The sequence below is a fragment of the Augochlora pura genome, chromosome 4, assembly GCF_028453695.1.
Source record: "Augochlora pura isolate Apur16 chromosome 4, APUR_v2.2.1, whole genome shotgun sequence".
NCBI lineage: Eukaryota > Metazoa > Arthropoda > Insecta > Hymenoptera > Halictidae > Augochlora > Augochlora pura.
The window spans coordinates 16,241,263-16,266,247 of NC_135775.1; the positions used below are offsets into that span (position 1 = coordinate 16,241,263).

Below are 24,985 nucleotides of genomic sequence, written 5' to 3' on the forward strand. Positions count from 1 at the left end.
TTTTATATCATGTCCCTCCTTTATTAATATTTATTATTTCATTTAAATTCATTTGGGATTAAATCTATGTTGCATATATATTTATATATATGTTATATATACTTATATATAAAATATATTTACGGAAAAAAATGACGATACAATACGTAGGATCTCAGATACGTTCAGAGACATAATTGAGATGATATTTATCGAATGTATAGCACCTATGTATGTATAGTCATTCGATTCGTGACCGCTTTTTTTATCAAACTTAATTTTTATTATTGTAGAAATGTTTATGTGTGTTTATGATGTCTTCTTTCGAAACTATGTATGTTACAAAAAAATCTGATAATTAATTGATCTTACGAGCGCTACTTATATAATTACAACGTCCACATAATCCATACATATATGTCCCATTAAAAATACTCGTCGTTCCTTATATATTAAATATTTATTATTTTAATATCGATTATTACTATCCCACTCTTAATTGGCGTATTAATTTCGAAATACTGAATAGATAAAGAACAGTTTACAATTTCATAATATATAATCGACTACATTCACATCTTGTACACTACATTTATATTACATGCATTTTTCAAAATACAATCCTCAGTAATTTGTCAACATTTAAATAATTTTTTAAGATAGTTATGTATTTGCTTCGTTATTTGTAAGAATAGAAAATATTACTTAATTATTTCATTTAATTATTTATTGTGATATGAATGCTTTGAAATTGAGGACACGATAGGGATATCTTAACTCTATGAATAAATATTACTTGGTTATGGTAATAGACGACTATAAAGTCAAAAACATATCGTACAATATATTAATTAATAATTAATTTCAACTATTTCTTGTAATCTGGAAGTTTTTAATTTTATGCAAGCTCATAACTTGTTTATAATAAGTAACAGTTAGAAAATCGAAAAGATATCTCACAATGTATTAATTAACAATTTGTTATAGCTATGTATTGTAATATTTTATGATATAAAAATAAATTCTGCATACAATTTTTTGTCCTTCCTTGTTAACTTCACAAGTGACACAAATATATACCCATTGTTTACAAAAGTTAGTATCAATATTCTCCATTGTCGCTATGTATATTTTACGTTATAAATAGACTGAGAATCTTTATGCAAGTTCTCATTTTCATGAATTTGTTTTTTTTTTTAAATCTGAAAAAGAATAGATTTCTTACACTGCTATAAAATTAATTATGTTGAATATGGAGTAATAATCGAACTGATCTTGATTATATAATGTCACATAATGGTGCAGCATTTTTTTTATTTCTACACATTGATGCCGAATGCAATTGCCTGTATACGGCCCTCACACGTCGACGCGCCGGCACGCGGCATGGAAAGTGCACAGTTAATGCAGCTATTTGTATCCGGCACATGGCATGCAGCGTGCGACGTACACTGGATCAAAAAAAGTTTCCGAACACCTGACTAGAATGTTATAATGAATTTATTATGGTATTACTATATTAGGCTTCTCCTGCGATAGATTACCGTTTATAGCGTCACATAATAAGTTAAACAAACTTATACAGCGGTGGACATAATTATAAACTCATAATATATTGTTTAATCCCATCTACGTTATTACTGATATCTAGACGAAAACTTAACAAAATACTGTATTTGTATATTTTTATTTTCTATTACTTCTAATGTATAAATATACAAATATAATGTTTCGTTCAGGTCTTCCCAAATAAATAGAGTGATTCAATTAAAGGAGATCACCTACGGTGCTGTGAATAATTATAATCATAAAGTAATTTCCACATTTCTATTGATATTTAAACAGACACCAAACAAGCTATATTCGTATATTTCTATTATCTATTAATCGTAATATAGAAATATATAAAAATAATGCCTTATTAAGTTTTAGTTTTCATATGACAGAAAATATGGAAGTTACTTCGAGCCTATAGTTATTCGCACCGGTGTTTAATATAACTATTATTTTCTATACTATTCTATTCTAATTATCTAGTATATTCTGTACTATTCTTTTCTAATATAATTATTATATTCTATACAATTTTATAATATAGCTATTCTATAATAACTACTTATACATAACTGTTCGATGTTACGTTTACTAATATTTGATTCAATACTCAACAACGGTGTAAATAAATAATTAGAATGTGTTAGCGTATTCGAGATTTAAGCAGCCGAAAATTAAGTAATCAATTGACGCTAAAATACTTAACATAGCCAGCGTACTACCGATACTTTCTCTATACAACAAAGACCACTCAACCTGTCAACCATTCTCATTTGTAAGAGCATTTACGACTATACGCTAAAATGTACATCTGTACTTCCTTACAACTACGAACAGCAATGGAAGAAAAGGATCCGACAGCAAGACTAACGTTAAATTATGTAATAGCTCTTAGTATCCTTATCGGATGTGGATTGCCGTTTACGCAGTTAGAACGTAGAATGTTTTTGAAAATACAAGATGCGGCGGGATTAAACAAAAGCAAAAGCCTTGCCATATCTGGAGTTATAGATAACTTAACCCTTCGCACTCGAAGCCATTTTTACTGAAAATATGAAATCATTTTCCTGGTTGATATTATTTCTATTCTATTTAACGAAATAAACTTTTATGCGTATCAAATTGATTCTTGCGATTCATATCAATGGCTCCACTTTTAACAATTTTTTAAACTTACGCTTTGTTAGTATGAAAATTATTTTAAAAGGTGATTGAACAATTTTTGTGGTGCCTCAGAGTCACCATTCGAGTGCAAAGAGTTAAAACACTTTGCCACTTGACACAAAGTGCAAAACAATGAGTTAATCTAATATTAGATAAACAGTTAATTATATTTTACTCTTAGCTAGTATATACAATGTAAAAACATGGACAATTAAACTTTCATTACCATATAAAATAGAATAACAATGTTTGGCACATCCATAATCCCAGTGTACCAGTTAAAGATTGAAGATAATTTTACTACTGTTGCTTACTATAAGTAGACAACAAAATTATAATAAAAAAATTACCTGTACTGATTTAAATAAATTAGAAAAACTAAAACATTAATTCCAAATTCCTTATATTGTTTCACTGTTTTGCATTTAATCTACTCAGTTTTGTCATAAATGCATAAAATGTACTCTAAAATAGAACTGGTTTTCGACAATTGCAAGAAAGAGGAGTCAGATAGAAATACTTTTCTTTAACGACTTAAGCGAATTGAAAATACATAGATATCTTAAGTTCATCGTTTTAAATTTGAATTACTCATTTTTGTCATAATAATGCTTTGCAAGTAATCATTCTGTTACTTACATTAATATCGCAATAACACAAATATTAAGAATTAAGAAACGAATTGGAGAAACAGATGTTAAACATTATTTTGTTAATATTTATTCTTTTTCCGTGAACATAATTTTACGTGTCAGAAAAACTTGAGTATAATTAAATACTGTTCGGTCCACAGTATCAGAAGTTCTGGGCAATTGCCATATAAAATAATTTTCTAAGTAGCTAGGCGAGTGCTGAAAATAAATGACGATGTACGGTATAATGGATCTCGAAAGACCAGGAGCAACATCTACGGCGAAGGATTGATAAGAGTGCACACATTGATCTTCGAATGTTCTGAAAATGTAAAAATGGCGCCCGGGTAGAATTGAAGAGAAACAATATTTGCTAATATAGTCATAGAGATGGTTGTCAAATTCTTTTTGGGGATCACCACTTTTCGAAGCGTAGACATCACATCAATGACTAGGCAAACAGTCAAACGACGACGAAAGTATCGGGAATTTCTGCGCGGCTGTCCTTTATTACCATCAGAAGTAGTAGCAAACGGTCAAGGTGAATGGATTCGATCACGGCTTGATTGTGTAATTTATAAACACGCATTTATCGATAATTTAATTATCTTATGCCATATTATAGATACAGATGGACAGCTGTTGAGTAGACTTCCACAAAATACTTTTATAGCGAGGTAGAGGTAGATTCGAAAAAGTTATGTAATTTTTTATTTTTAGTTATGTACAACTATTTTGAGACACGTCCTCATATTATACTTTCTAATAAGAACAGATAAAAAAAAGTTTTTGAAAATGAGTCTTATTTAGATAAAATTTTAAAAATATATTAGGTCATTAAGTATGAAACGTATATTTTACTCTTTAATTTTAATATGCAATTCATGCATGTAATACCTAACAGTTATTGATTAATTAATGGCAATACCAAACAGAATTAATACTTTATTTCTAACAAAATTAGACGTTTGTTATTTCATGAAAACAATATACTTTTCAAATAAAGGACCACAATTTATTTCTCATCGTTTCGACCCTAACGTAACCCTACTTTTTGTCTCCTTTTTCAGATTGAAAATGCTCTTATTTTCTGGTTTTAGATGCTATAAAAAGATGCATCTTTTGAAATTATATGATTATAAATAAGCATCAATTTGGTTATGTAAAGTACAAAATAGCAAAGTGTGAAGAATTTTGGAATCATTTCTGTAATTACTTTTAAAAAATACATGGGAATTATGACAAAATTTATTAATTAATCTTACATTTGCGGTAAACTTTATTATACAAACTGATTAAAATTAACAAATTAATGAAATTGATCGTTGGAATAACTAAGTTTGATTGAAACTAATTTTCCAATCTGAATACTTTGATGTAAATAATGCGACGATGATTTTTTTTATGTGAATACTTTTACATATTTAATATTTTGTTTTTGATATTTGAGCAAGAATATTATTAATAACAGCGAATAGAAATATACGAATATAATTATTTTTGGTCGTCCTTTAAATATCAGTACAAGTGTAAAAGTTACTTTGAATCCATAACTATGTACACTAATGAATATGTTTTATTAACTTTCAAAAATTAAAATATGAAACTAGGTATGTTCAGATATTTTGACAATGAAGATAATTTATTCAAAGGTAGCGTTGAATAATCGATCAGAGAACAAAAGCTTTAGAAAGGGGCTTGTGAGCCAAAAAGATTGGGAAACTATGATTTATATGAAAGGTTCTTCAAGGCCATTGATGTTCTTATGTCAAGAACGTGAATATAATCAAGGTCGATGGACGTACGCAAGTGTGTAATCTATACTCTCCTCTTCAGTCAGTTTATCTCTCGAGATAAAAATAGAATCAACGTCTAAAATTTTTCTTCATATGTGCAGAGTCATTTTATTAGTTTATGTTATCATAAATGATCTGAGTTATACAACTCTTTCTCAAAGTAAATGTGAACTGTTTAAACGATTATTGAAGTGAACGACGAAGCATTATCGTGGTGCAACCCTCTCCAAAAGGGGGATGTAATATATCAAAATGTAAACATCGTCGTTAATATATATTAACGTATAAGTTTTCGCCACTTATCCAATTACTTTATGTATTAATAATATTAATAGATAAATTAATATTAAAAAGACATGTAAAATAATATATAAAGTTTCTATAAATTAACTTATCCGTAAATTACTTCAAAAATAAATTTGGTCGGTAAACAATATATAGGTTATTAAACAAGAACACTCTTTGTCTCTCATGATCACGAAAATATGATTTACGTCCATCTTTACTCTAATTTGGCCGTTCCGGACGAATATTTTTGCACAAATACCTCGCGACGCTATATTTTTAGAATACATTTTTGTTCACATAGCACGATAGCGTGTTTCTAGACGAATTTAATGAAGTACTATTTAAGTCATTTCCATCCACGGAAACTGGTAGAACACGCTCCTAACTGTCACGTCTGTCCTTTAAGTCTACTTAACCTTGTGTGCGACTGAAAAAAAAGCACACACAATATCTCCATAGCGTTCGATGTAATTCGTCGTGACGAAATGGCACCAAGAATGTTAGAAACTAAACGTGCACAATCTACCAAATGACTATAAAACGGTATTTGTAAGAATGACGACCACGCGGAGAGATTTTCCATAGAAGGAAGTTCTCAGTAATTCAATATAGTACGAACTGATAGGTACAAGTAAACAACAATTTATATTTTTGAATTATTTTTTAACTTTACTTCGAGATAGTTTTTCAACATTTAAAGGAAAAGAATTTCTTTAATAATTACAACAGTCACCCCATGTGTGCATACCTTACTGGTAATGTGTTAATGCTTTAATTTCATGATTAACTCTTGGGGAAGTTATTAAATAGTTTCCCTTAATTGTTAGCTTTATTAGAGGGGTAAAATGTAAATTTTCCGTACATATAAATTTGATAATATAAGAATTATTTTCACACAAGATATAGCAATTACTAAGGAGATATTCTAGCGTGAACTTTTGAAAAAATCAATTTTCTTTTCTGGCGTATTCTTGAAGGATATAGCTTTAAAAATTTATCCCTGAAAATTTATATGCGAACTCCTAATATTAACGAAATTATGGTTATTTGATAGATGCAATGACTTTATATTATTGTCGATATAATTGTTACCTCAAAGCTATGTTTTTCAGAACAGTGCCCTTGGTATCTCAAAAACTGCGAAAAGTATAATAATATCTTTGCAAAGGAATCCCTAATAAAGTTAACACTCCACGTGCTTCGCATTAGATTAATGACTCCTTGGAGTTTCGTCTCGAGTGCGAAAGGTTAATGCTTGTGTAGCGTTTCTAATGGTTGGTCAGCCTATTCGCGTTTTCGTCCACTGTGCGGACATTCTCCCGCAGCGTAACTGGACACGCAGCAACCAGAGAAGCTAGAATACGTTGGTTCGGCCGGTGGCAGTCGTGTTACCGGCGGTGGAAGATAAACGCGCGGCAATTTAGGGCGAAGATTCATCGGCAGAGGATGTCGAGGAAAACGAAGAAGAGCGAGGATGCGATGGTATTCGGCCAGAAGCGAGGCGGTAGTGGAAAGCGGCAGGTGTTCCGGGTTAATATTCGTAGCGAAGAGGATTGTTTTGCAACGCTAGCTCTCCGGGCACCTTACGTGCCCATGCCCGTCTCGTAATTAGTTTGACTTTCACCGTGAGGGCCACCTTACCGGGCACACTTTCGCTCGTCTTCATTTTACCTGTCTCTTCTGTTCACGTCGCTCGCTCTTTCGCTCTCTCGCTCGCCTGCCTTACCTGCCCGCCTCTGGAATTACGTTACGGAGAAAATGCTTGAATGCGTCCGGAAGAATTCAGGCCGATATCAAGGACGTCCTCTCGTAACCTTACCAGATTCGGAACGTCGCGCCGATGTCGTTGTCTTCGTCGTCGTCGTCGTTGTCTTTGTCGTTGTCGTCGTCGTCGTCGTCGTCGTCGTCGTCGTCGTCGTCGTCGTCGTCGTCGTCGTCGTTGCGGCCTTACCATGTTCCCGTCGATTCGGTGATCCTCGAGACGAGAGCCAACCGCCCTCGTGACTCAGGTAGTCAGGTACACCGACTCGAAACCATCGCGAGAATTTCTGACCGGCGCATCCGTGCCCGCTTACCCAACGAGCTTTGATGTAATCGAGATTTCTTGTAATCTCGGAACGATCTGTTGCGATACGTCCCTTGTCTTTCCTTTTCTTTCGTTCTAGTCTCTTTTCATGTATCGATGGAACCGACAGGACCGGTGGAACCGTGTCCACGCAAAGAACAGTGGTCCGAAGAGCGTCCCTTCTTCATCAAAATTATGAGGGACGCTTATCGGTGTTTTGTAACTGTTGTTTGTACACATTTATATGTGACTATAGGCAAAAGAAATACAAAACAGTGACTGCATAGAAAGAATTTCTGAACGTTGTTGCATTATTTTTCATTTATTCAAACTGTTGAAGGAAATAACACATTTTTATTTAACTCTGTTTTTCTACAATTTATGTAGTCAATTATTATTCTGCGTATAAATCCGAAATATAATTACTAGCAATATGCAGTATAACATGTGCAAATTTATGTGGTCAAGACGAATCTATTTTAACTCAACCGGTATCTATTGTTTATGAAAAGCAATTATATCATGTTGGAGGGAGTTAGATTTACACAGTGAAAATATATGAATTCGAGCAATCGTTCAACATTCCAGCGTAACTGCTGCCCCAGTCGTCGAAATACTATCGTCATTTATTTGTTTATACTGTTTTCACAGACCACCAGAAGCAGTAATTTTTATATTACTTCGTAAAAATCAAAAGTATGTATTTATTTTGATATTTTGCGATTTTTATCGTAATACAATGAATTTATATGATGTTTATTATAATAATTTCAAATATTTTAAATATTAGTAGTTAAAATAATTTAAATGTTTGTACATGCAAAAATTGTACTTAAAATTTATATGTTCCTCCTAGACATTTTTTAAACTTCCATATAAAAAAAGGTGAGATGTTTATGACACTTTATAGCCTTTCCAGTTCTTAAACTTTGAATTGTTTAAAATTGTATAGTATTTGTGTAGGGACTAAAACATACTTGAAACTAGATCAAATATTTCGAGTATACTTCAAGTAACATTACTACTATAAGAAGGCATTGTTAAAACTTGTTTTCTAATATTCTATAATTGGTGTGTGAAACGTTTAATTTCTAATTTTGTCTTCAGAACATCGTATGGAATCACAGAATCGTCCAAAACGAATAATCTTTCGGATTTGATGTCATTGAAGTATTACCGTTTTATAGCAAAAGAAATGTTTAAATATATATTGAACTTGACAAATAGATTTTTCAAATCCTGTTTATTGTGCCCAAAATTAATTCAGCGTTATCACAAAGTACAAAGTTATAGTACACTAGGTCACTGAATTCGTCTGAGTACTCTCTATAATATTTTTAAATAGAAAATGTGTATTAAAAAATCGAGAGCACCTCAATTTTCTATAAAAACGATTCTGTCGGAAATTTCTTGAAAATTTCTGAAATATTTTGTATTGAAATTGCGCTTTCGAAATATTTTTAATTGAGATTACGTTTCTGAAATATTTTAAATTTCTAGAATATTATAATATATTGGAATATCTTGTTAAAATGAAATGTTAATAGTGATGAACTTTTGTTGCGCCCATTTTGTTAAATTGAACAATCATGGAATGGATTAAAAAAAAAGTGGAATTTTTTTTTAATTATCATCTTTATTCGTAAATAAAAGCACAAAATCATTCCGTTTAGCATTTCCTAAATTATTTCGTACAGGAAAGTCACAATTTTTGTCAAAGACAAAATTTACCAGAAAGATCTTCCGAAAGATTGATTGAATGGTAGGTGCACTTAAAATTTACGTATCGTTTTCCGTAAATGTTTCAGCTTTCATATAAAACGAACTAAGTGTTGCATACTGCAGGGCATTTTTTAAGATAAATATTGCGGCATTTCTACATAGATTGGACAATGCTTAAGCACTAACTAAATACCGAAAACGCGTCTATCAATACATAAGGTTAATTAAAAATGTAATTTCTAGCTTCATTTAGAATTGATTTCAATTTAAAACTCCGCACTTTGACTTGCAACCCTTGCGGACTTTTCTAATATGCTTACGATCATTTATCCAGGAGCATTAGGTTTTCAATAGGCTTAAATAAAATTTTATTCTAAAATTTTAACGGATCAAAATTATTAAAAAGAAAAAATTATTTCTACTGAATCTCTGTTTCTTACAATTTTGAAAACTACTATTTTGCATAAAGATCAGTTTAGTTACCAACAAATATAAGGTATCCCATTTAAATTCTATCCAGTTAACTATATTTTTTTAAATAGAATTATATATTTTTTTATTAGACTACTTAGCTCGTCGTAGAAAATACGACGAACAAAAATATTATGACATTTATCGCGAGATTGGTATAGGAGATACTTAGAAAACCATTCAAAGTTCGATTGAAATACTTTTTAGCATCACCTACAATTTCGAATATATTTAACCGGATTGATTCAAACGGGTCACTATGTAGAAACATTTTCTTGAAATGTAAAATAAAATCCGATAAGCGGGTTTCCAGCCCACAGTGTTAACCCATCGTCGTTTCTCCTCCGCTTTCCTCTGGTTTTCGTTTGTTTCGCATTTAAATCCCGAAATTATGCCGGCGAATTTTACGCTTTGAATATCACGTACCGAACATGCTGATACCCCGGATTCGACGATTTTTCGGTCGCCATGATTTACCCTGAATTTTAATGGAGCGCTCGCGCTCGGATGCCGCATCGTTATTCCATCGGTGTGGCAAAGTTTAGCGGAATAACTAAATTATGTTCGACAGCCGAACAAATTGATTGAAATCGAGGATGTACGGTCGAAATTGTTGCGACACCGATAGTGACGTCAATGAGCCCCACTTTTTTTTTCGTATATCTTTGGGTGCTTTAATGAGTACATATTTGCTTAAAATGGCGTCGCGATTTTGTAATTGCAAGTGATACCATGCTCGTACGCGAGAAATTATAAGCAGAGTTATACAGTAGACATTCCCTTATTCGAACATTTATTTTTATAATGAATGATACATCCTATCGATACGTCTTGTTATCTAAACATTTTTTAGATAATAATTTTTATTAGACTATTGCCTAATAGTATTGCCTATACGACAATAGTACATATTTAAAATTTTGTATACTGTAAATTACAATAATTTTATTATATTACCTATATTTTTTTAAATAAATAATTTACTACGATAATGTTGTACAAACAAGAAAAAAGTTTTAATAAATGAAGAACAACGCCAAGCTTGATACATTGTATTTACGTGTACTTATTTATCAGTGAAGTATAACAAATATAATAAAAAATTGTTGACAATTAGACTGCGAATTTTATGCATTTATGAAAAAAATAATGCAAAACTATCTTCACATAAGAACAATTGAAGGATATTGTCAAATGATTTTTAATTTTGAAGGAATTAATAATTCATTTTCATTGTTTTATGTTCGTTAAAATCAACTTAGTTTTTTTCTACAAGGTAAAATATGTGAGAAAATCTATTCGAATATGAAAAATGCATCATTTTTGTCTCGTGACCCTGTTTCATTTTCCGTGTCCGGTTTTACCGTCGTATCAATTGTAAACACATTTTATTGTGGACAGTTCTGTAGTTATAAATAGCTTTATTTTCTCTCTGTGAAACTAGTCAATAAATCTGCATATTTCGGAATAAATCTGAATGTACGAAATCGAATTCACCAAATTCTTGAAATGGTTTCGGTAAAGTGACGCACTAAATTAATTTCATCGGAAGTTTCATAATAATATTCATGGCAACACTACAGTACGTCTGATATTATACCTGTCTATGCATGAAATATTGAGTATTATGAACAATAATATTTGTTCACAGGTTGTGAAAAAATCTAATTATGTAGATGCATGATAACTAGGTTGCGGATTAGATTCATTTATAATAACAATGATTAGATCAAATGCAAAATAGCAAAAGTGTTTAGACAACTTGAAAATTTTAACTTATTAAAATTATTAAGAAATAGGTCTATATTGTTTTTGCATTTTGTAATTAGTTATGATAATTTCTATTTCGCACTAAAATCCGCAATCTAATAATAATATACATTCATTACAATCACTTTTTCTATATATTACCTTTAATTTACTATATTTTGAAAATATTATCTAATAATAATATACATTTATTACAATTACTTTTTCTATGTACTACCTTTAATTTACTATATTTTGTATACATTATAATCGATTCTTATTAAATTAAAAATGTTGAAGACTTCGTGGTACAAAGAGTGTACGAAATATATTATCATCAATTTGTTGATTAATTTATAAATCATTATAATATACATTTATTTATTAATCATTAATATATATTTATATATCATTATAATAATATAATTTTGCAATTTGTCCGAGTGTAGTGTAATTTTTACAGTATAATTTATAATTACAATATAATCTAATACAATAGATTGTTTTCAATATTCTATCTTACGTTTTATATTATTAAAATAATAACTATGTCATTTTATGTTTAAGATTACCGAAATAAAATATTTAATTTCATGATTCGGCTTTAGATACCTAACTATTTTACTTTACGTTTCACATCATTATAGATTTTAATTATTGATATAAAATATTTTACTTGCTGAAATTTTATGTCCTACTCGAAATATTATTTTATTTATATTATGAAAAATCTATCATTTAAACTAGCACAGATTTCAAATATTTTCTATTTAAAATATTTTTCCTATTTTTTGTATAAATATTACGTAAAATAGCGAAACTGGCTCACTGCCACCCCGCGTGCACCGCACTAAGTTCTGGAATCCGACCATGATAAACAAAATTCAATTACCCGAGACTCGTCGCGATCTGTTAAACGACGAAATGTCACGAAGATCGTACACAGACTCCCCAAACAGACTCGTTTCGAGCCGATGAAATAAAAATGATACACAAAAATGAAACCTTTTTGTTTGCAGTTGCATACTAATTGCAAATGCTAGTCGTTCGGATGGCGCAACGTTTCCTAAGGACTAATCGCAAATTTCGCCTCTCCGTGATTCGTCTAAGGCAGACGAACGGGAAAAAAAGGAACAGCCGGGGATGCCGTTGATCGTAATAAGATCAGGGTTACGTAGTCCTGTGAACGAGGATCGACCGATCGATGATTGAACAGGCGAAGAAAGAAGATCGAGGATGCTCCTTTTCCCCTCTTCGGGCCCGTATAAAAGTCCGAATGTGTCGATCCGGCCAACACAACGGTGAAAGATCGCCAGTGAAAGACGTTCCTCTTCGCGACGTCCACGTTTCGGCCTCGTATACCCTCGTAGTCGCCCGCGAAATTCAACGAGCGAGCATGTTGCTCTATCTGGTGAGTTCTTCCGCTCCAACATTGTGGCCCCGCACGAAAATTCGGTGGATCCTATTGTCTACGAGAACGAAATTTCACGATCGCGCGGTCGTGATCGGGCGTCGATTCGAAACCGTAGGGATCGTTTTGTTTGATTAGAAGTGAACTTTTCGGCCGTTCGGGATCGCGCGCGCGTTTTGTAAATTAACGCTGAACCTGCCGAGCACGGAAAGTGATTAACGTAACAATGACATCTATTCAATCGCTTCACAAGGCGTCGTCTTCGTAACAATTTGAAAATAAGCCAGGTTCAGTGCGAAACGAACATAGTCCGTCAGTGTACTTTGTAAAGGACACACGGAATTTCGCGGCACGACGTTCAACAATTTGAAACATTCTTCGACTTTTGTTGTTGTTCTGATATCGTGTAAAACAAAGACTATTAAGTTTAGTTTCGGCTGCTATTGTTATAATTAGAACGAACATTGTTCGCATTGTTTTCTAGGAATAGAACATAGCAATAACTTTATAGGACCTTTAATCATTTTAATAGATATAATAATAGTGAGTGCTTCGACGTTTTAAAATGCTCACTATTTTTACATTATTTTAAATTACAACTACTGGATTTGATCATGAACGTAGAAAGATACACAATCAATAGTTATAACTGAACAATGGTTGTTCGAAATCGCAACGCGTACCACATTTTCGTGCGTGCATGTACACTCTGTGACACTTTCGGGGACAAATGAATTAAGTGATCCGTGTCGATTCGTTCGCAGGTTATAATTATACCGTGAATATTTATGCATTTAAGACAAAAATTAATTGACGAAGTATAAAACAGTGAAAGAATTTGACGATTTTAAGAATGCCGGTATATCGGCTTATTAAAAGAAGTATATTATTATCAACGTTAAATAAGTTTATTTTTATATTTTTACTATTAGTATATATTAATTAGAAGAAAATTTTTTACCGATTGTTATCTTGTTTTGTATAAACATTCATAGTTTAATTCTAATAGATCGAATTTATAACCGCCTCTAGTGACTTTCTTAACAACGGTACATTGATAATAGACAAAAACAACACATCCACGTAATTTTTTAATAACAATGCTTTCTTCTTTTTTTAATTTATCTTTTCCGCGAGTCTTGTAACCATTAATCACATTTCGAAATGTTGCTTTTCGATTCTGCTATGATGACACGTTGTCGAGGAACTTTTTCGCCGTGATATACGTACGCAATGCAATGTGAATTACAGTGAAAGTACTTGCTCAAAATTCGGTTTCGCAACGTGTAATCGAACGTGTAATATCTTTCATCGAGTCCCACGATCCCCGGCAACTCCATTTTTCAATACTTCCACTGCAGCATCGATGGCGACCGGTTCTCACAACTTCGGACCTTTCTGACCGCCCCACGAATTTCACAATTTCACTCAGAAATTGATCGTCCCCTTCTCGGTGTTTCGAAATATCGATTCCGTAATCGAAACCTTTGTTCTCAAAAAAATTTTCATTTATTATTTCACAGAGATTCGCGATTTTTAAACGAGTACGGCGTATACTTAAATCATTTCTCACGCGTCTGTATGTATATGTCACCGTGTATACGGCAATTCGTTCAAATCTATCCAGTCGAACGTCTTCTAACCCGTCGCTGATCACTATTTTTATTTGCACGGAATCAGATATTTTTATACTTAAATTTATATACATTTTATATTTATATATTTACAAAGATTTAATGCAAACTCAAAATTTGGTGTGCTGTTATTAAATCCGAATTTTTAGTTGTTCGATGTTGAACCTACAATGTCGAAATTCTGCGAGCATCGATTAGATTATTTATAGGTTTTTCAATAACACGGTAGCTAGAAAACAATCTCTAAATCATCGCGTCGCGTTATAGAGGCAGAACAAGCGCCAGAGAAACTGAAATATCCTTATTTCGGAATGAAAAGTTAATTTTCCTTTTAAACAAAGCGCGCGAACACGGTGCGCGGTTCAGGCGGCCGAAAGAAATCGAGTTGAAAGAATTCTTATTTATGATAATGTGTGATAATGTTTACTGTGCGAGTTCATTTTACGCTCTGAATCGCCGGCGAATTAGCAAAGCGATTCGCTCAAAGAAATTCACTCCGGGGAACCGTGTCAAGCGGAATGCGTCTTCAAATGATAGTTCGGTTCCATTTCACCGCACTCCTTCGTACTTTGAATCGCGTTAGAAAAAAAAAATGATAAATGACCTTACGAATTAGCTAAATTTAGTCATCGAGAGAAAACGTTTACTTATCCGCCGGCGTTGTAGAATCGTTTCGCACGCGGTTCTGCCATTCTTTTTGATTCAGTGATTTCTTGTTGGCTATATTTGTATTAGTACTCTCTTGGCACGACTTGAATAAACAAAGAAAAGGGATTCAAACATTTTACGGATAAGTGAGATTATTATTACATAATTCTCCAGTTTCTCATAAATTTTTAAATAGTGAAAATGTTCGAACGTTCATAAGATATTGAGAGAGTAAACTTGATAATGCCATAATCTCTAGTATTCCAAATGATTCTTTGTATACGATATTAATATATAGTAAAAAAGTATGAATTTATTTATTTAGAATATTATTATATTAATTATTATATTTAGGAAGTTATTTTAACTCGTGAAGTAATAAATAAATTGATCTAACATTAGTAAATGAATATCGTTTCATAATTGAACATAAAAATTGTCGGATAAATAAGTGACAAAAGCAAAAAATTGCAAGGTAGTATATTCGAGTACAATTAAAATAACTTAATTGCTTCTTTTCCGTCAATGGGAGATTATTCTAATTTTCATTAGAAATTATACATTCATTATATTTTACTGCCAGCATGGTTAACCTTTTATTATTTTAGTAAAAAATTGTCAAGAAATAATGAAGTGAAATTATTATACTACTGTCTATACAATATAGTCTATACAGCGTTGCCACAATATTAATGGTGTACTAAATATTTGAAGCATAAAATCAATCGATTAAAATCCAATTAAAAAATTGAGTGGAAGGATACCGATTTGTACATATGTTTCCATACGAATTTATTAACCCGAAAAAGATTTTTTAGTGCTTCGCCGCGCATGAGAATAAGCATGATGTATTACGCAAACAAAAAATGGTGATTTAGAAACAACAGTAGCGATTTATATTTCCTTCTATTCTTATTATTAATATTTTTTTATTACTAATAATTTTTAATCAATACATCACACATATCAAATATATTAATTATAAGAATATAACAATATACCAATACTTCAATACTTCAATATATCAATATATAATATTCGAATGGATAAATAATATATAAAGTGAGTAAACTTTCATCTCTCGCAATTAACTTATCTAGTTCTTTATTTTCTGTAATATGTTGTCCCTAAATGTTGAGTTATTATAATAATAACACTCTTCGACTGCCAGTTCGTTGTTCTATTTGCATTATTTTAATGCGGTAAGCGATCAACTTTCTAAATGAACAAATCATTTTTGTGTGTAACGATGCACTAAAACAATCTAGATTGCTTTAATGTGTTATTTCCACGCATAATGCTATTTCGATGAAACTGAGTGCACAAACAATTTTTTATCTGTTGTTACAAATATGATTCTCTTTAAAAAACCATCATCCTAATCAGATGAATTTATAGAAAGCTAGAACTTATTAATTCATCTATATGTGTATGTGTATATACAAGCATGTAAACTTTTCTCGTAGTCACAGTTACTTTTTAAATAGTTAAATCGCTCCAAATCACAAACGTTATCTCTATAAACATGAAATTATTCGCAGCTGTTTCTCTTCGATTGAAAAACCCCGTCATCATTTAAATTACGCGCTATACAAAAATTTTAAATGCAACTGAATACATCATTATTATTACGTAACATAATATAAATTAATTTTCTTTCATAACTTTGAAAGGTTAAATTGAAGAACCGAATAATTTAATGAATAATTATTACTTGATAATAATTAATAATTATTACTCTTAATATATTAAGAATAACTTTTATAATAAATTTTAAAAGTTTATAATTCTGTAGATTGTATAAAGTAAAAGAAGATAAATACGCCAATATATTCTGTGAAATTACTATACTGCGACCAAATATAACGGAGCAATAAACTTATAAAAGTAATTTCTGTTAAATATACTTTTCGAAACTGTGTAGAACTTTCCAGACGAGCCAACACCTAGAACCCTAACGGTTAAGATCGCATTTTGCATTTCACCTTTCACAAAAATGAAAGGAAGTTCACAAGTACTCGTATTACACATCTGAACAGATTAATTACCATAAAGTTCTGTTTAAACGTAACTCGCACTAAACTTTTGAGCGCTAAAAGTTAACGACCCGTATTTCTTCATTAAAATATCATAAGAGAGTTCATTTTGATTACATCGTGTCTCTAAAGTTTAATTTCCAGTAAAAACAGTTTCTTTATGATTTCGGTGTTATAAAATGAAAAAATTGTGAAACTGATCATATTAGTCTATACGATTGTTTTAGTGTTGAACTATTCCAACATGTACGGTTACAGTGCTGTTAGTATAACAAGTATTAGTATTCTTACGCGACAGTGTAGTACTATAAAATACGGTAATCACAAACCACTGGCAGTCAATATTTAATTAAATACTGAATGTTTACACATTTATATATTTATACTGAATATTTATAAATATTCAATACTTATTTTGAAATCATATTTGTATCTTTGAAGACGACACACCTTTTATTTTAATTAATTTATTTAATACTAAGCTAAAGATTAAACGCTACAATGCGTACTTGGATTAAGAAATTTACTATCATTTTTTCCAAAAGAGTCTTTATAATTTCTGTAAATTGTAATGTACAAAACGTAGGACCGACTTAAATGAAACAATTCAGTGAACAAGTCTCACTGAAAATACGGTTGTAATTTCGGCAATTATAAAATCAGACCAGTAAAACCGTTTCTGTTAACGAACCTGCTATCAAGGAAAGGATCAATCCGCAATACTGATGCTTGACCGAAGAAATTGAGCCACCATTATTTCTCAGTGAAAGTGTCGCCATAATTCTTGATAATCGTAAAATCGAAGAAGCGAGACCGGTCTAATTTCGAGCAACGCGGACACATCCTCGGAAAAGGATCCAATCAATTTGTTACAGCACCATTAAACGGTAATATTGCTCGCTTTTACGCGGAAAAGGTGTTTCGTGGAAGCCGTTCGCGCGAACATAATTTATTGTCCCAGTGGCGCGGCGGCGTGTGGTCGCACGAAAGTACCGAAATAGTTTTCCCGAAGAAAGTTAATCGCGTATTCCGTGTAGGTAGTAAGGCGGTGCGCGTCCTCACGTAGCTTCGCGTAGATATGTACCAGAAAACGCAACGAGGGTACGCTCCCGTTCGTTTCGCAACCGATTTTCTACCATGTTAAATTGTGATGGTTTACGTAACCGGTCTTCTCCTAATACGCAACGGGATTGAACGGAACCGCGGCAAACGCTAGCCGCTACCGATCTTGATGGCTCTTTAACTGGTTTACGCATCTTCGAGAAAATTTCACTGTTCGCCGTGGCCGGTGCTCAACGACCGTTTCATTATCCGTCCAGATGCGCCGATTACTCCTTGCCTAGCGCTTCCTGTGTAGAAAAAAGAGCCGCTCGGACACGATGGCTACGTTAAACGTAACAATTTGCTTCTACGGTCTACTCTCTCACACCTGCGTTCTCATTTGTTAGGATCGGACGAGCGAAATTTTACGGACAAGAGACAACGACCGACGAATAAAATTTTATTCGACGCTATCGAATGAATATCCGATCGAATAGACGTTTATCTAGATAAAAATTTAACTGAATAATAGTTCAGTTGAATAGGGGTTTATTCGCATAAGAATTCATTCGCACAGAAGTTCATTCGGATCAGAATTTATTCGTACAGGAATCTATATTGAAAATAATTAATTCGAATAAAAACGATAGAATAGAAAGTGTTTTTTCATCGCTTGTCGATTTATTGCTTGCGTATTACTTTCAACAATTAACTGATAAAATTGGATAAAAATCTCTATTCGCATAATTTATTCTCACGACGGTTATAAACTAGCACTTTTCAACATTGAACCAACTATTATTTCAGATAGTAAGCAGCAATAGGTTAACTTATATTGTAATTATGCTAATCTTGCAAATATATAAGCTGCTAATTTTGCAACGATATTCTTGCAATTCGTACTATTACAAAACAATTTAATTCGTGGAAAACGATTTCAATCGTTGAAGTCTCTGCTGCAATCACTTTCTACATTTCGCAGTCTACAAAATTAATTAACGATATCCATTAATTTCGTGGCAGATATTCAACACTGCATGTCGATATAACGTTTTAATTAATCGTACGATTTATCGATATATTGAAGGATCGTGTATCCTTTCGAAGGATACATTTTCCTCAGAAGAATATATATTTTTGTTTCGTACGTTTTCACCTGTAAAAGCACAGCGAACGATCGATATTGTTGTTGATGAACGCGAAGAATAAAACGACATGTAGCGAAATATGAAGCGGGCAAACAAAGTCATTAATTGAAATCCGCTGTATAACGTGCAGGTCGTTGATTAAGCATGTTATTCAATAAATTTCGTAAGCAAATTAAAAATTAAGGATCAACTAACCAGAAACAATGCAATAGAACGAGTTGTTCAACATAGAAGGAAAAAATAGAGCGGGCAGTCTCGAAAGGAGAAAGCTAGAACCCGAAAGTAAAAGTAAAAGATGCCGGCTATTTTTCCAGATGTACCCGCTGGAAATAATTAGCGCGATAGCTTAATTACACTATGTAGTTCTGTACATAATGATCTCATTCTCCTTTTGTTCTGTTTCAAAATGTGAATTCCGTTTCGATGAGGCGCTTCGGTGAAACACGATCGAATTGTTAGAAAAAAAGTATGTTGTTCCGCGTACTAGCGTTACTTAACCATTGTCTAACGAATCAAACAATTTCAAATAATAGTTATTCACTGATTATGGAAAGGTATCATTGTCATTATATAAATGATTTTACGTACTTCTGACAAAAATTTAGTCGGTTAAAAACAAAAAACACTATAGCTGTCCGATGAATTTAACGATATTGTTACATTATTATTAATTAATTATTAATGTTATTAAGATGTAAAATAAATACCTACGTAGATTCTGTATCTTGAAACTCGTTCACGTTATTCTTGTTTGGCATAAAAATGCGTGATCTAGTTATTTCACGCTCTAAACATCGTATTTACTTACTATTCATCAAACTTTTTCTCGATTCAGGACTAACAAGATTTTTAATATGACAAATACTGAATAAAGATTAATTTCTTACGTGTTTTTCACGCAGACTGAATTTTTCATCGATGCGAAGATTATACGTTACGTCAATAACCACGAAACTAATAGCTCTGCTTGATTAATTTTAATGGTCAATTAGACCTAATTGACCATTAAAGATGACACATTGAATTGAAAAATTAAGTTCCATTATATGAGCTCTATCAAAAAGAGAGCAGATGTTGTATATAATACCTGATGAATATTCTGGTGAACTGTAAAATACGTTTTTTAAAAACTGTGACAAAGAAAAATTAGTATGTTTCGATTCGCAGACGACTATATTCGAATCTACAGTACATAATATGTTATCTTGTTTTATATAAATTATTGCTGTGTCACGGTTAATAAATATTTCTTCTTGTCATTAACAAATAGCAAAAGACATATATACATTGTTAAGGGCTGTGTTCACTGAATGATATTTGCAAACTGTCACTAACATATAATAATCTTGCTAATTTATTCTCAGCTATTTTTAAACAAATATTTCAACAAATTGTATATTGTATAAGAATTAACATATAACAATATATAATTACATTTTCTCTCAAATTTAACTTATTAATAATCTTACTAATTTATCTTGGCCTATTTCTGAAAAAAATGTTTCACTGGATTGTATGTTGTATAAAAATTAACGTATAGTAATGTATAGTTACAAGTTGTCTAATAATTAACTTATTAAAAATGTTTTACGAATTCCAATATTAACGCTCAACAATTCTCCAAATGAAGATTACTCGCGTTTTAATAATTTGTTGCCCGTCAATACGATCAACAGGAACTGCATACTTCGAAGAGACAGTCCCGTTTGCCAAATTGCTGCTCGCATTTATCACTTTTTTGACATATGAAAGTACTGTTCGCAAAGTCACGGAGTAAATCTGAGTCGATGATCGCATGCCACCAATTTCTCGTGTCGAAGGACACGTTACACCACGAAGAATCCGCTTTCCCAATTTTTTTTACTGCACGAATTACCTTCGGGTGGCTGCGGGCAACAAGTGCCCGATCTCTATCGAAATCGACTGGTTTTTCTTACCGTTCCTCTTGCAAATTAATTAACCCTTCACGCTCCGATTTCTTTCACATCGATGTAAAAACAGAACTATACCTCGACCTATACTACAATCACTAATATATAACAACGAATTCGCAAATTCTTTAAAAGATTGAATTTACCGTAGTGCGTAAAGTGAAAGTTGATGTTAAAAATAAAATACGATTGGAAAGCATAATAAATTAATGCGGAACTTCGAAAAGTATATCGAGCTATATATAAGGTTGATTCTTGTTCTACCGATGGTAATATTTATTTACGAGACATATGTTGCTAGCTGTTACTATTCTTTAAATAACTATTTATATTATGCAGCTTAAAAAAGTCAACATCCAAAATTTGTTTACAAATTACTTGTGAAATATCTCTACGAAACAGCTGCAGTTAACAAACCGGTTAAAAGAACCTAAGATCAAAAAGATAACTCCATTTCATAGCGTGGTCTACATGTCGAAATAAGATGTCTGAAAGTCGTAACAGCCGTTCAAATCACACTTATCTTGCAAATCTGGAGCACTATAATTATGGTAGATACAGCTATTATGACGCCAGCTGTTTTCTTTCGAAAAAACAGAGCAATATATTTATTTGCACTGCTATCTGATTTTCGAAAGAAGATGCTCAGAGTCGTGACTGTCCACCCTACTTATCAATCTTTAAAAAGGTAGTCTAGGTGTGTATATTTTTAACTCATTCAGAGATCATAGTGTAGACATGTAAATTACCAATTCATTTGAAAAATGGATGATAATGTAAACATGTATATTGTCTTAATTTATTTTCAATACAGATAATAGTACAGATATACGTATAAATTACTGTTTGAATAATTAGACTTATTTCAACGATGTCAAATAAATCTTTTCGACAATTCTGTGGTTATTGTGAAATATTATACAATGTTTATTCCGAGAATAGTCAGATTATCGACCTCGACATCTTTATATGTGGAACAGAGATACTTATTTTCGGTCGACGCTTTCATAAATTGCATGAATGGTGCAGCAGATTTGCAATCGAAACAAGGATATCGAAATTTCACTCGGTCTCGAATCGTGGAAGGTTATCGGTGAAAACGTTGTCCGAGAGAATACGATTAAAGAGAAATTATGTTAAAAGTGTTAATTACGCGCTGGGACAAAAACGTTAAACACCAGTAACGGATAAACTTTCTTTTATTTTGCCACCTTAATTGTTCGATAATCTAGATTTTCATATAAATGTCCCATATGATTTTGCATCACTCAAGCGTATCAAATTACACTTCTCAATTGATTAGTATTATTAATATGCGTATTTAATAAAATGAAAAATACAAAGATGGCAATATTATTATTCTATACCTAGTCATCTTTGAATTTGATTTTATTAAATTCGCGATGCCCTATTTAACTCTTAATTTATTAATTACGTGCCTAGAAACGTCTTCAAAATATATTGGCTAATCGAAAATCGATATATTTCAAGTTGAAAAATATTTTTTAGTATTCCTGGCAATACTGTACCATCAAACCTGTATTTAAGTATTCTGCTGACGCAGTTCTGAGTTTGTTTAATAATTAATCTTAAAGAACCGATACTTCTGATAAGATCGATTCCATGTGTGAGACATGCCATTTTAGCGTTTTTAACAGACGCCACGCTATATTTAACATTGAGAAAAGATTTTCACTTGCAGGTACTCGTTATTACTCGTTATTTTTCCTTGTCGCTAAAAGTACAGTGGAGTTGTTAGAGGATACTCTCCTTAGATTCATATGGGAATGAATAATTTGAACATAGCCATTGTTGTTTTCACTTACACCAAATGAAGAAATCATAGTATATTAATCTGCTATACATGATCTGAGTTAAAGTATTTCGAATATGGACGCTAACGATGTTCTTTTCGCATTAATTTTCAGACGACGCTACTGTTAGTAGCTACCACAGTGTACTCGAAACCCGCTCCGGAACCACCGAGTTCCTACTTCCCCCCACCAAGCGGTGGCGGCCCAAGCGGACCCGGCAGTTATGGGCCACCTTCGCTTCCGGATCGCTACGGACCTCCTCAGCAACCGCCCGTCGTTCACAAGCACGTCTACGTCCACGTGCCGCCACCGGAAGCACCGGAATACAAACCACCGAAATACATACCGCCCGCGTCACCACCACAGAAACATTACAAGATCGTGTTCATAAAGGCGCCAACGCCACCAACGCCAACGGCTCCGGCTTTGCCACCGCTCCCGCCCCAAGACGAAGAAAAGACCTTGATCTACGTGCTGGTGAAGAAACCAGAAGAAGCACCGGAAGTCGTGCTGCCCACACAGGCGCCCACGCAACCGAGCAAACCCGAAGTCTACTTCATCAGATACAAGACACAGGTAAGGATATTGTTTCGTGCTTTTCGACCAATTACGGGGAGAATTTCTTTTTCTTTTGCATGTTATCTTTAATGTTACATATCTTTCTTACGAAATGCTTACTATTTCCAAATGAATTTCTAAAAGATGGTATAAGTATTAAAAAATTGCAGATTTTGAAAATCGGTCATCGTCTATGGCGAACACTTATTGTATTTATATGTATTTCGTTAAACGTAATAACAGATAGCAGATAATAATAGATATTTGTGAAAGTAAGGGTAATTATTATTAAATTTTTAATTCTATAGATCTTTATAAATTTTAATTTAAAAATTTATTTTAAAAATTAATTTTAATTTTAAATTTTTTAATTTTTCAAGGGTGCTAAAATTTCTAATTTTAGTTATTTGATTTCTTTTACTGTTAATTTCATTTTGTAATACATACTTAGAAATTACATTGAGAATTTTAATAGCAGAGTAAGGTTATACGAAGGGGATTATTATGAACAAGATCATAATTTATAAAAAATAATAAGATGTTAAAACGTGTTCGTAATAGAGAAATTATATTATTCTGGCATATTCAAATGAAAATAGAAGGAGATAATCAATGTCTTGTTCCACTGTTTTACAGAAGGAGCAACAGAGCGCGGAATACGGACCTCCCCCACAATCGCCACCGTCGGACAATTATGGCGCTCCTCCATCGAGCTCCGGTGGTCCTTACTAAATAGCTTTACTTCCCATAAACTCGTTTCCTACGAACGAAATACTCAGAACATATGAATCTCAAACTACAGGGACTTTGTTCTAAATAGTTGCTCATCGATTACGAGATCTCGTAAACGTTGCGGCAACAGGTAATAAAAGTGTTACCGGTATTAATCATTATAGGTTCCCTGAATAGATTTAGATGTCGATACCATTTAGCCTTGTACATTTCTAGCTACTTGCTCGCAACACCCTAAGACACAGATTTGTTATGTGCGCAAAATTTTCTGAGAAACCAACGAGGTAATCGAATGCCGGAAGTAAAAACATATTCAACCACAAATTTTGTATCCGTTCGTCGTCTGTGTTTTTGAAAATGAACGTCCCTTGATATCTGTTAGGAAGCTTTCTAGATGATGTTCGCGAATTTCCGATCGATGTAAATGATTGTAACCTGTGTATGTGTATTTTAATAAATATATTTGTACTTTTTTAGAAACCCTTTGTGTCCGTTCATTTCATGTTAAATCACTGTCTTAGTTTTGGAGGATTTAAGAAACTCGTAACACATACGAGTCTCAAGCTTTGTTTTCAAAAAGCTCGTTATTTTTGGCGTTCCTAAAAGTTTTGC

General features: G+C 32.4%; 1 protein-coding gene across 1 annotated transcript; it reads left to right on the forward strand.

Moving 5' to 3' along the window:
- Positions 1–12,728: 12,728 nt before the first annotated feature.
- On the forward strand, positions 12,729–24,807 carry LOC144469193 (uncharacterized). Its single transcript, XM_078179175.1, has 3 exons — positions 12,729–12,831; positions 23,198–23,659; positions 24,278–24,807. The coding sequence occupies exons 1-3, from the start codon at positions 12,817–12,819 to the stop codon at positions 24,371–24,373; spliced, it is 573 nt and encodes a 190-aa protein (XP_078035301.1). The 5' UTR covers positions 12,729–12,816; the 3' UTR covers positions 24,374–24,807.
- Positions 24,808–24,985: the final 178 nt, after the last annotated feature.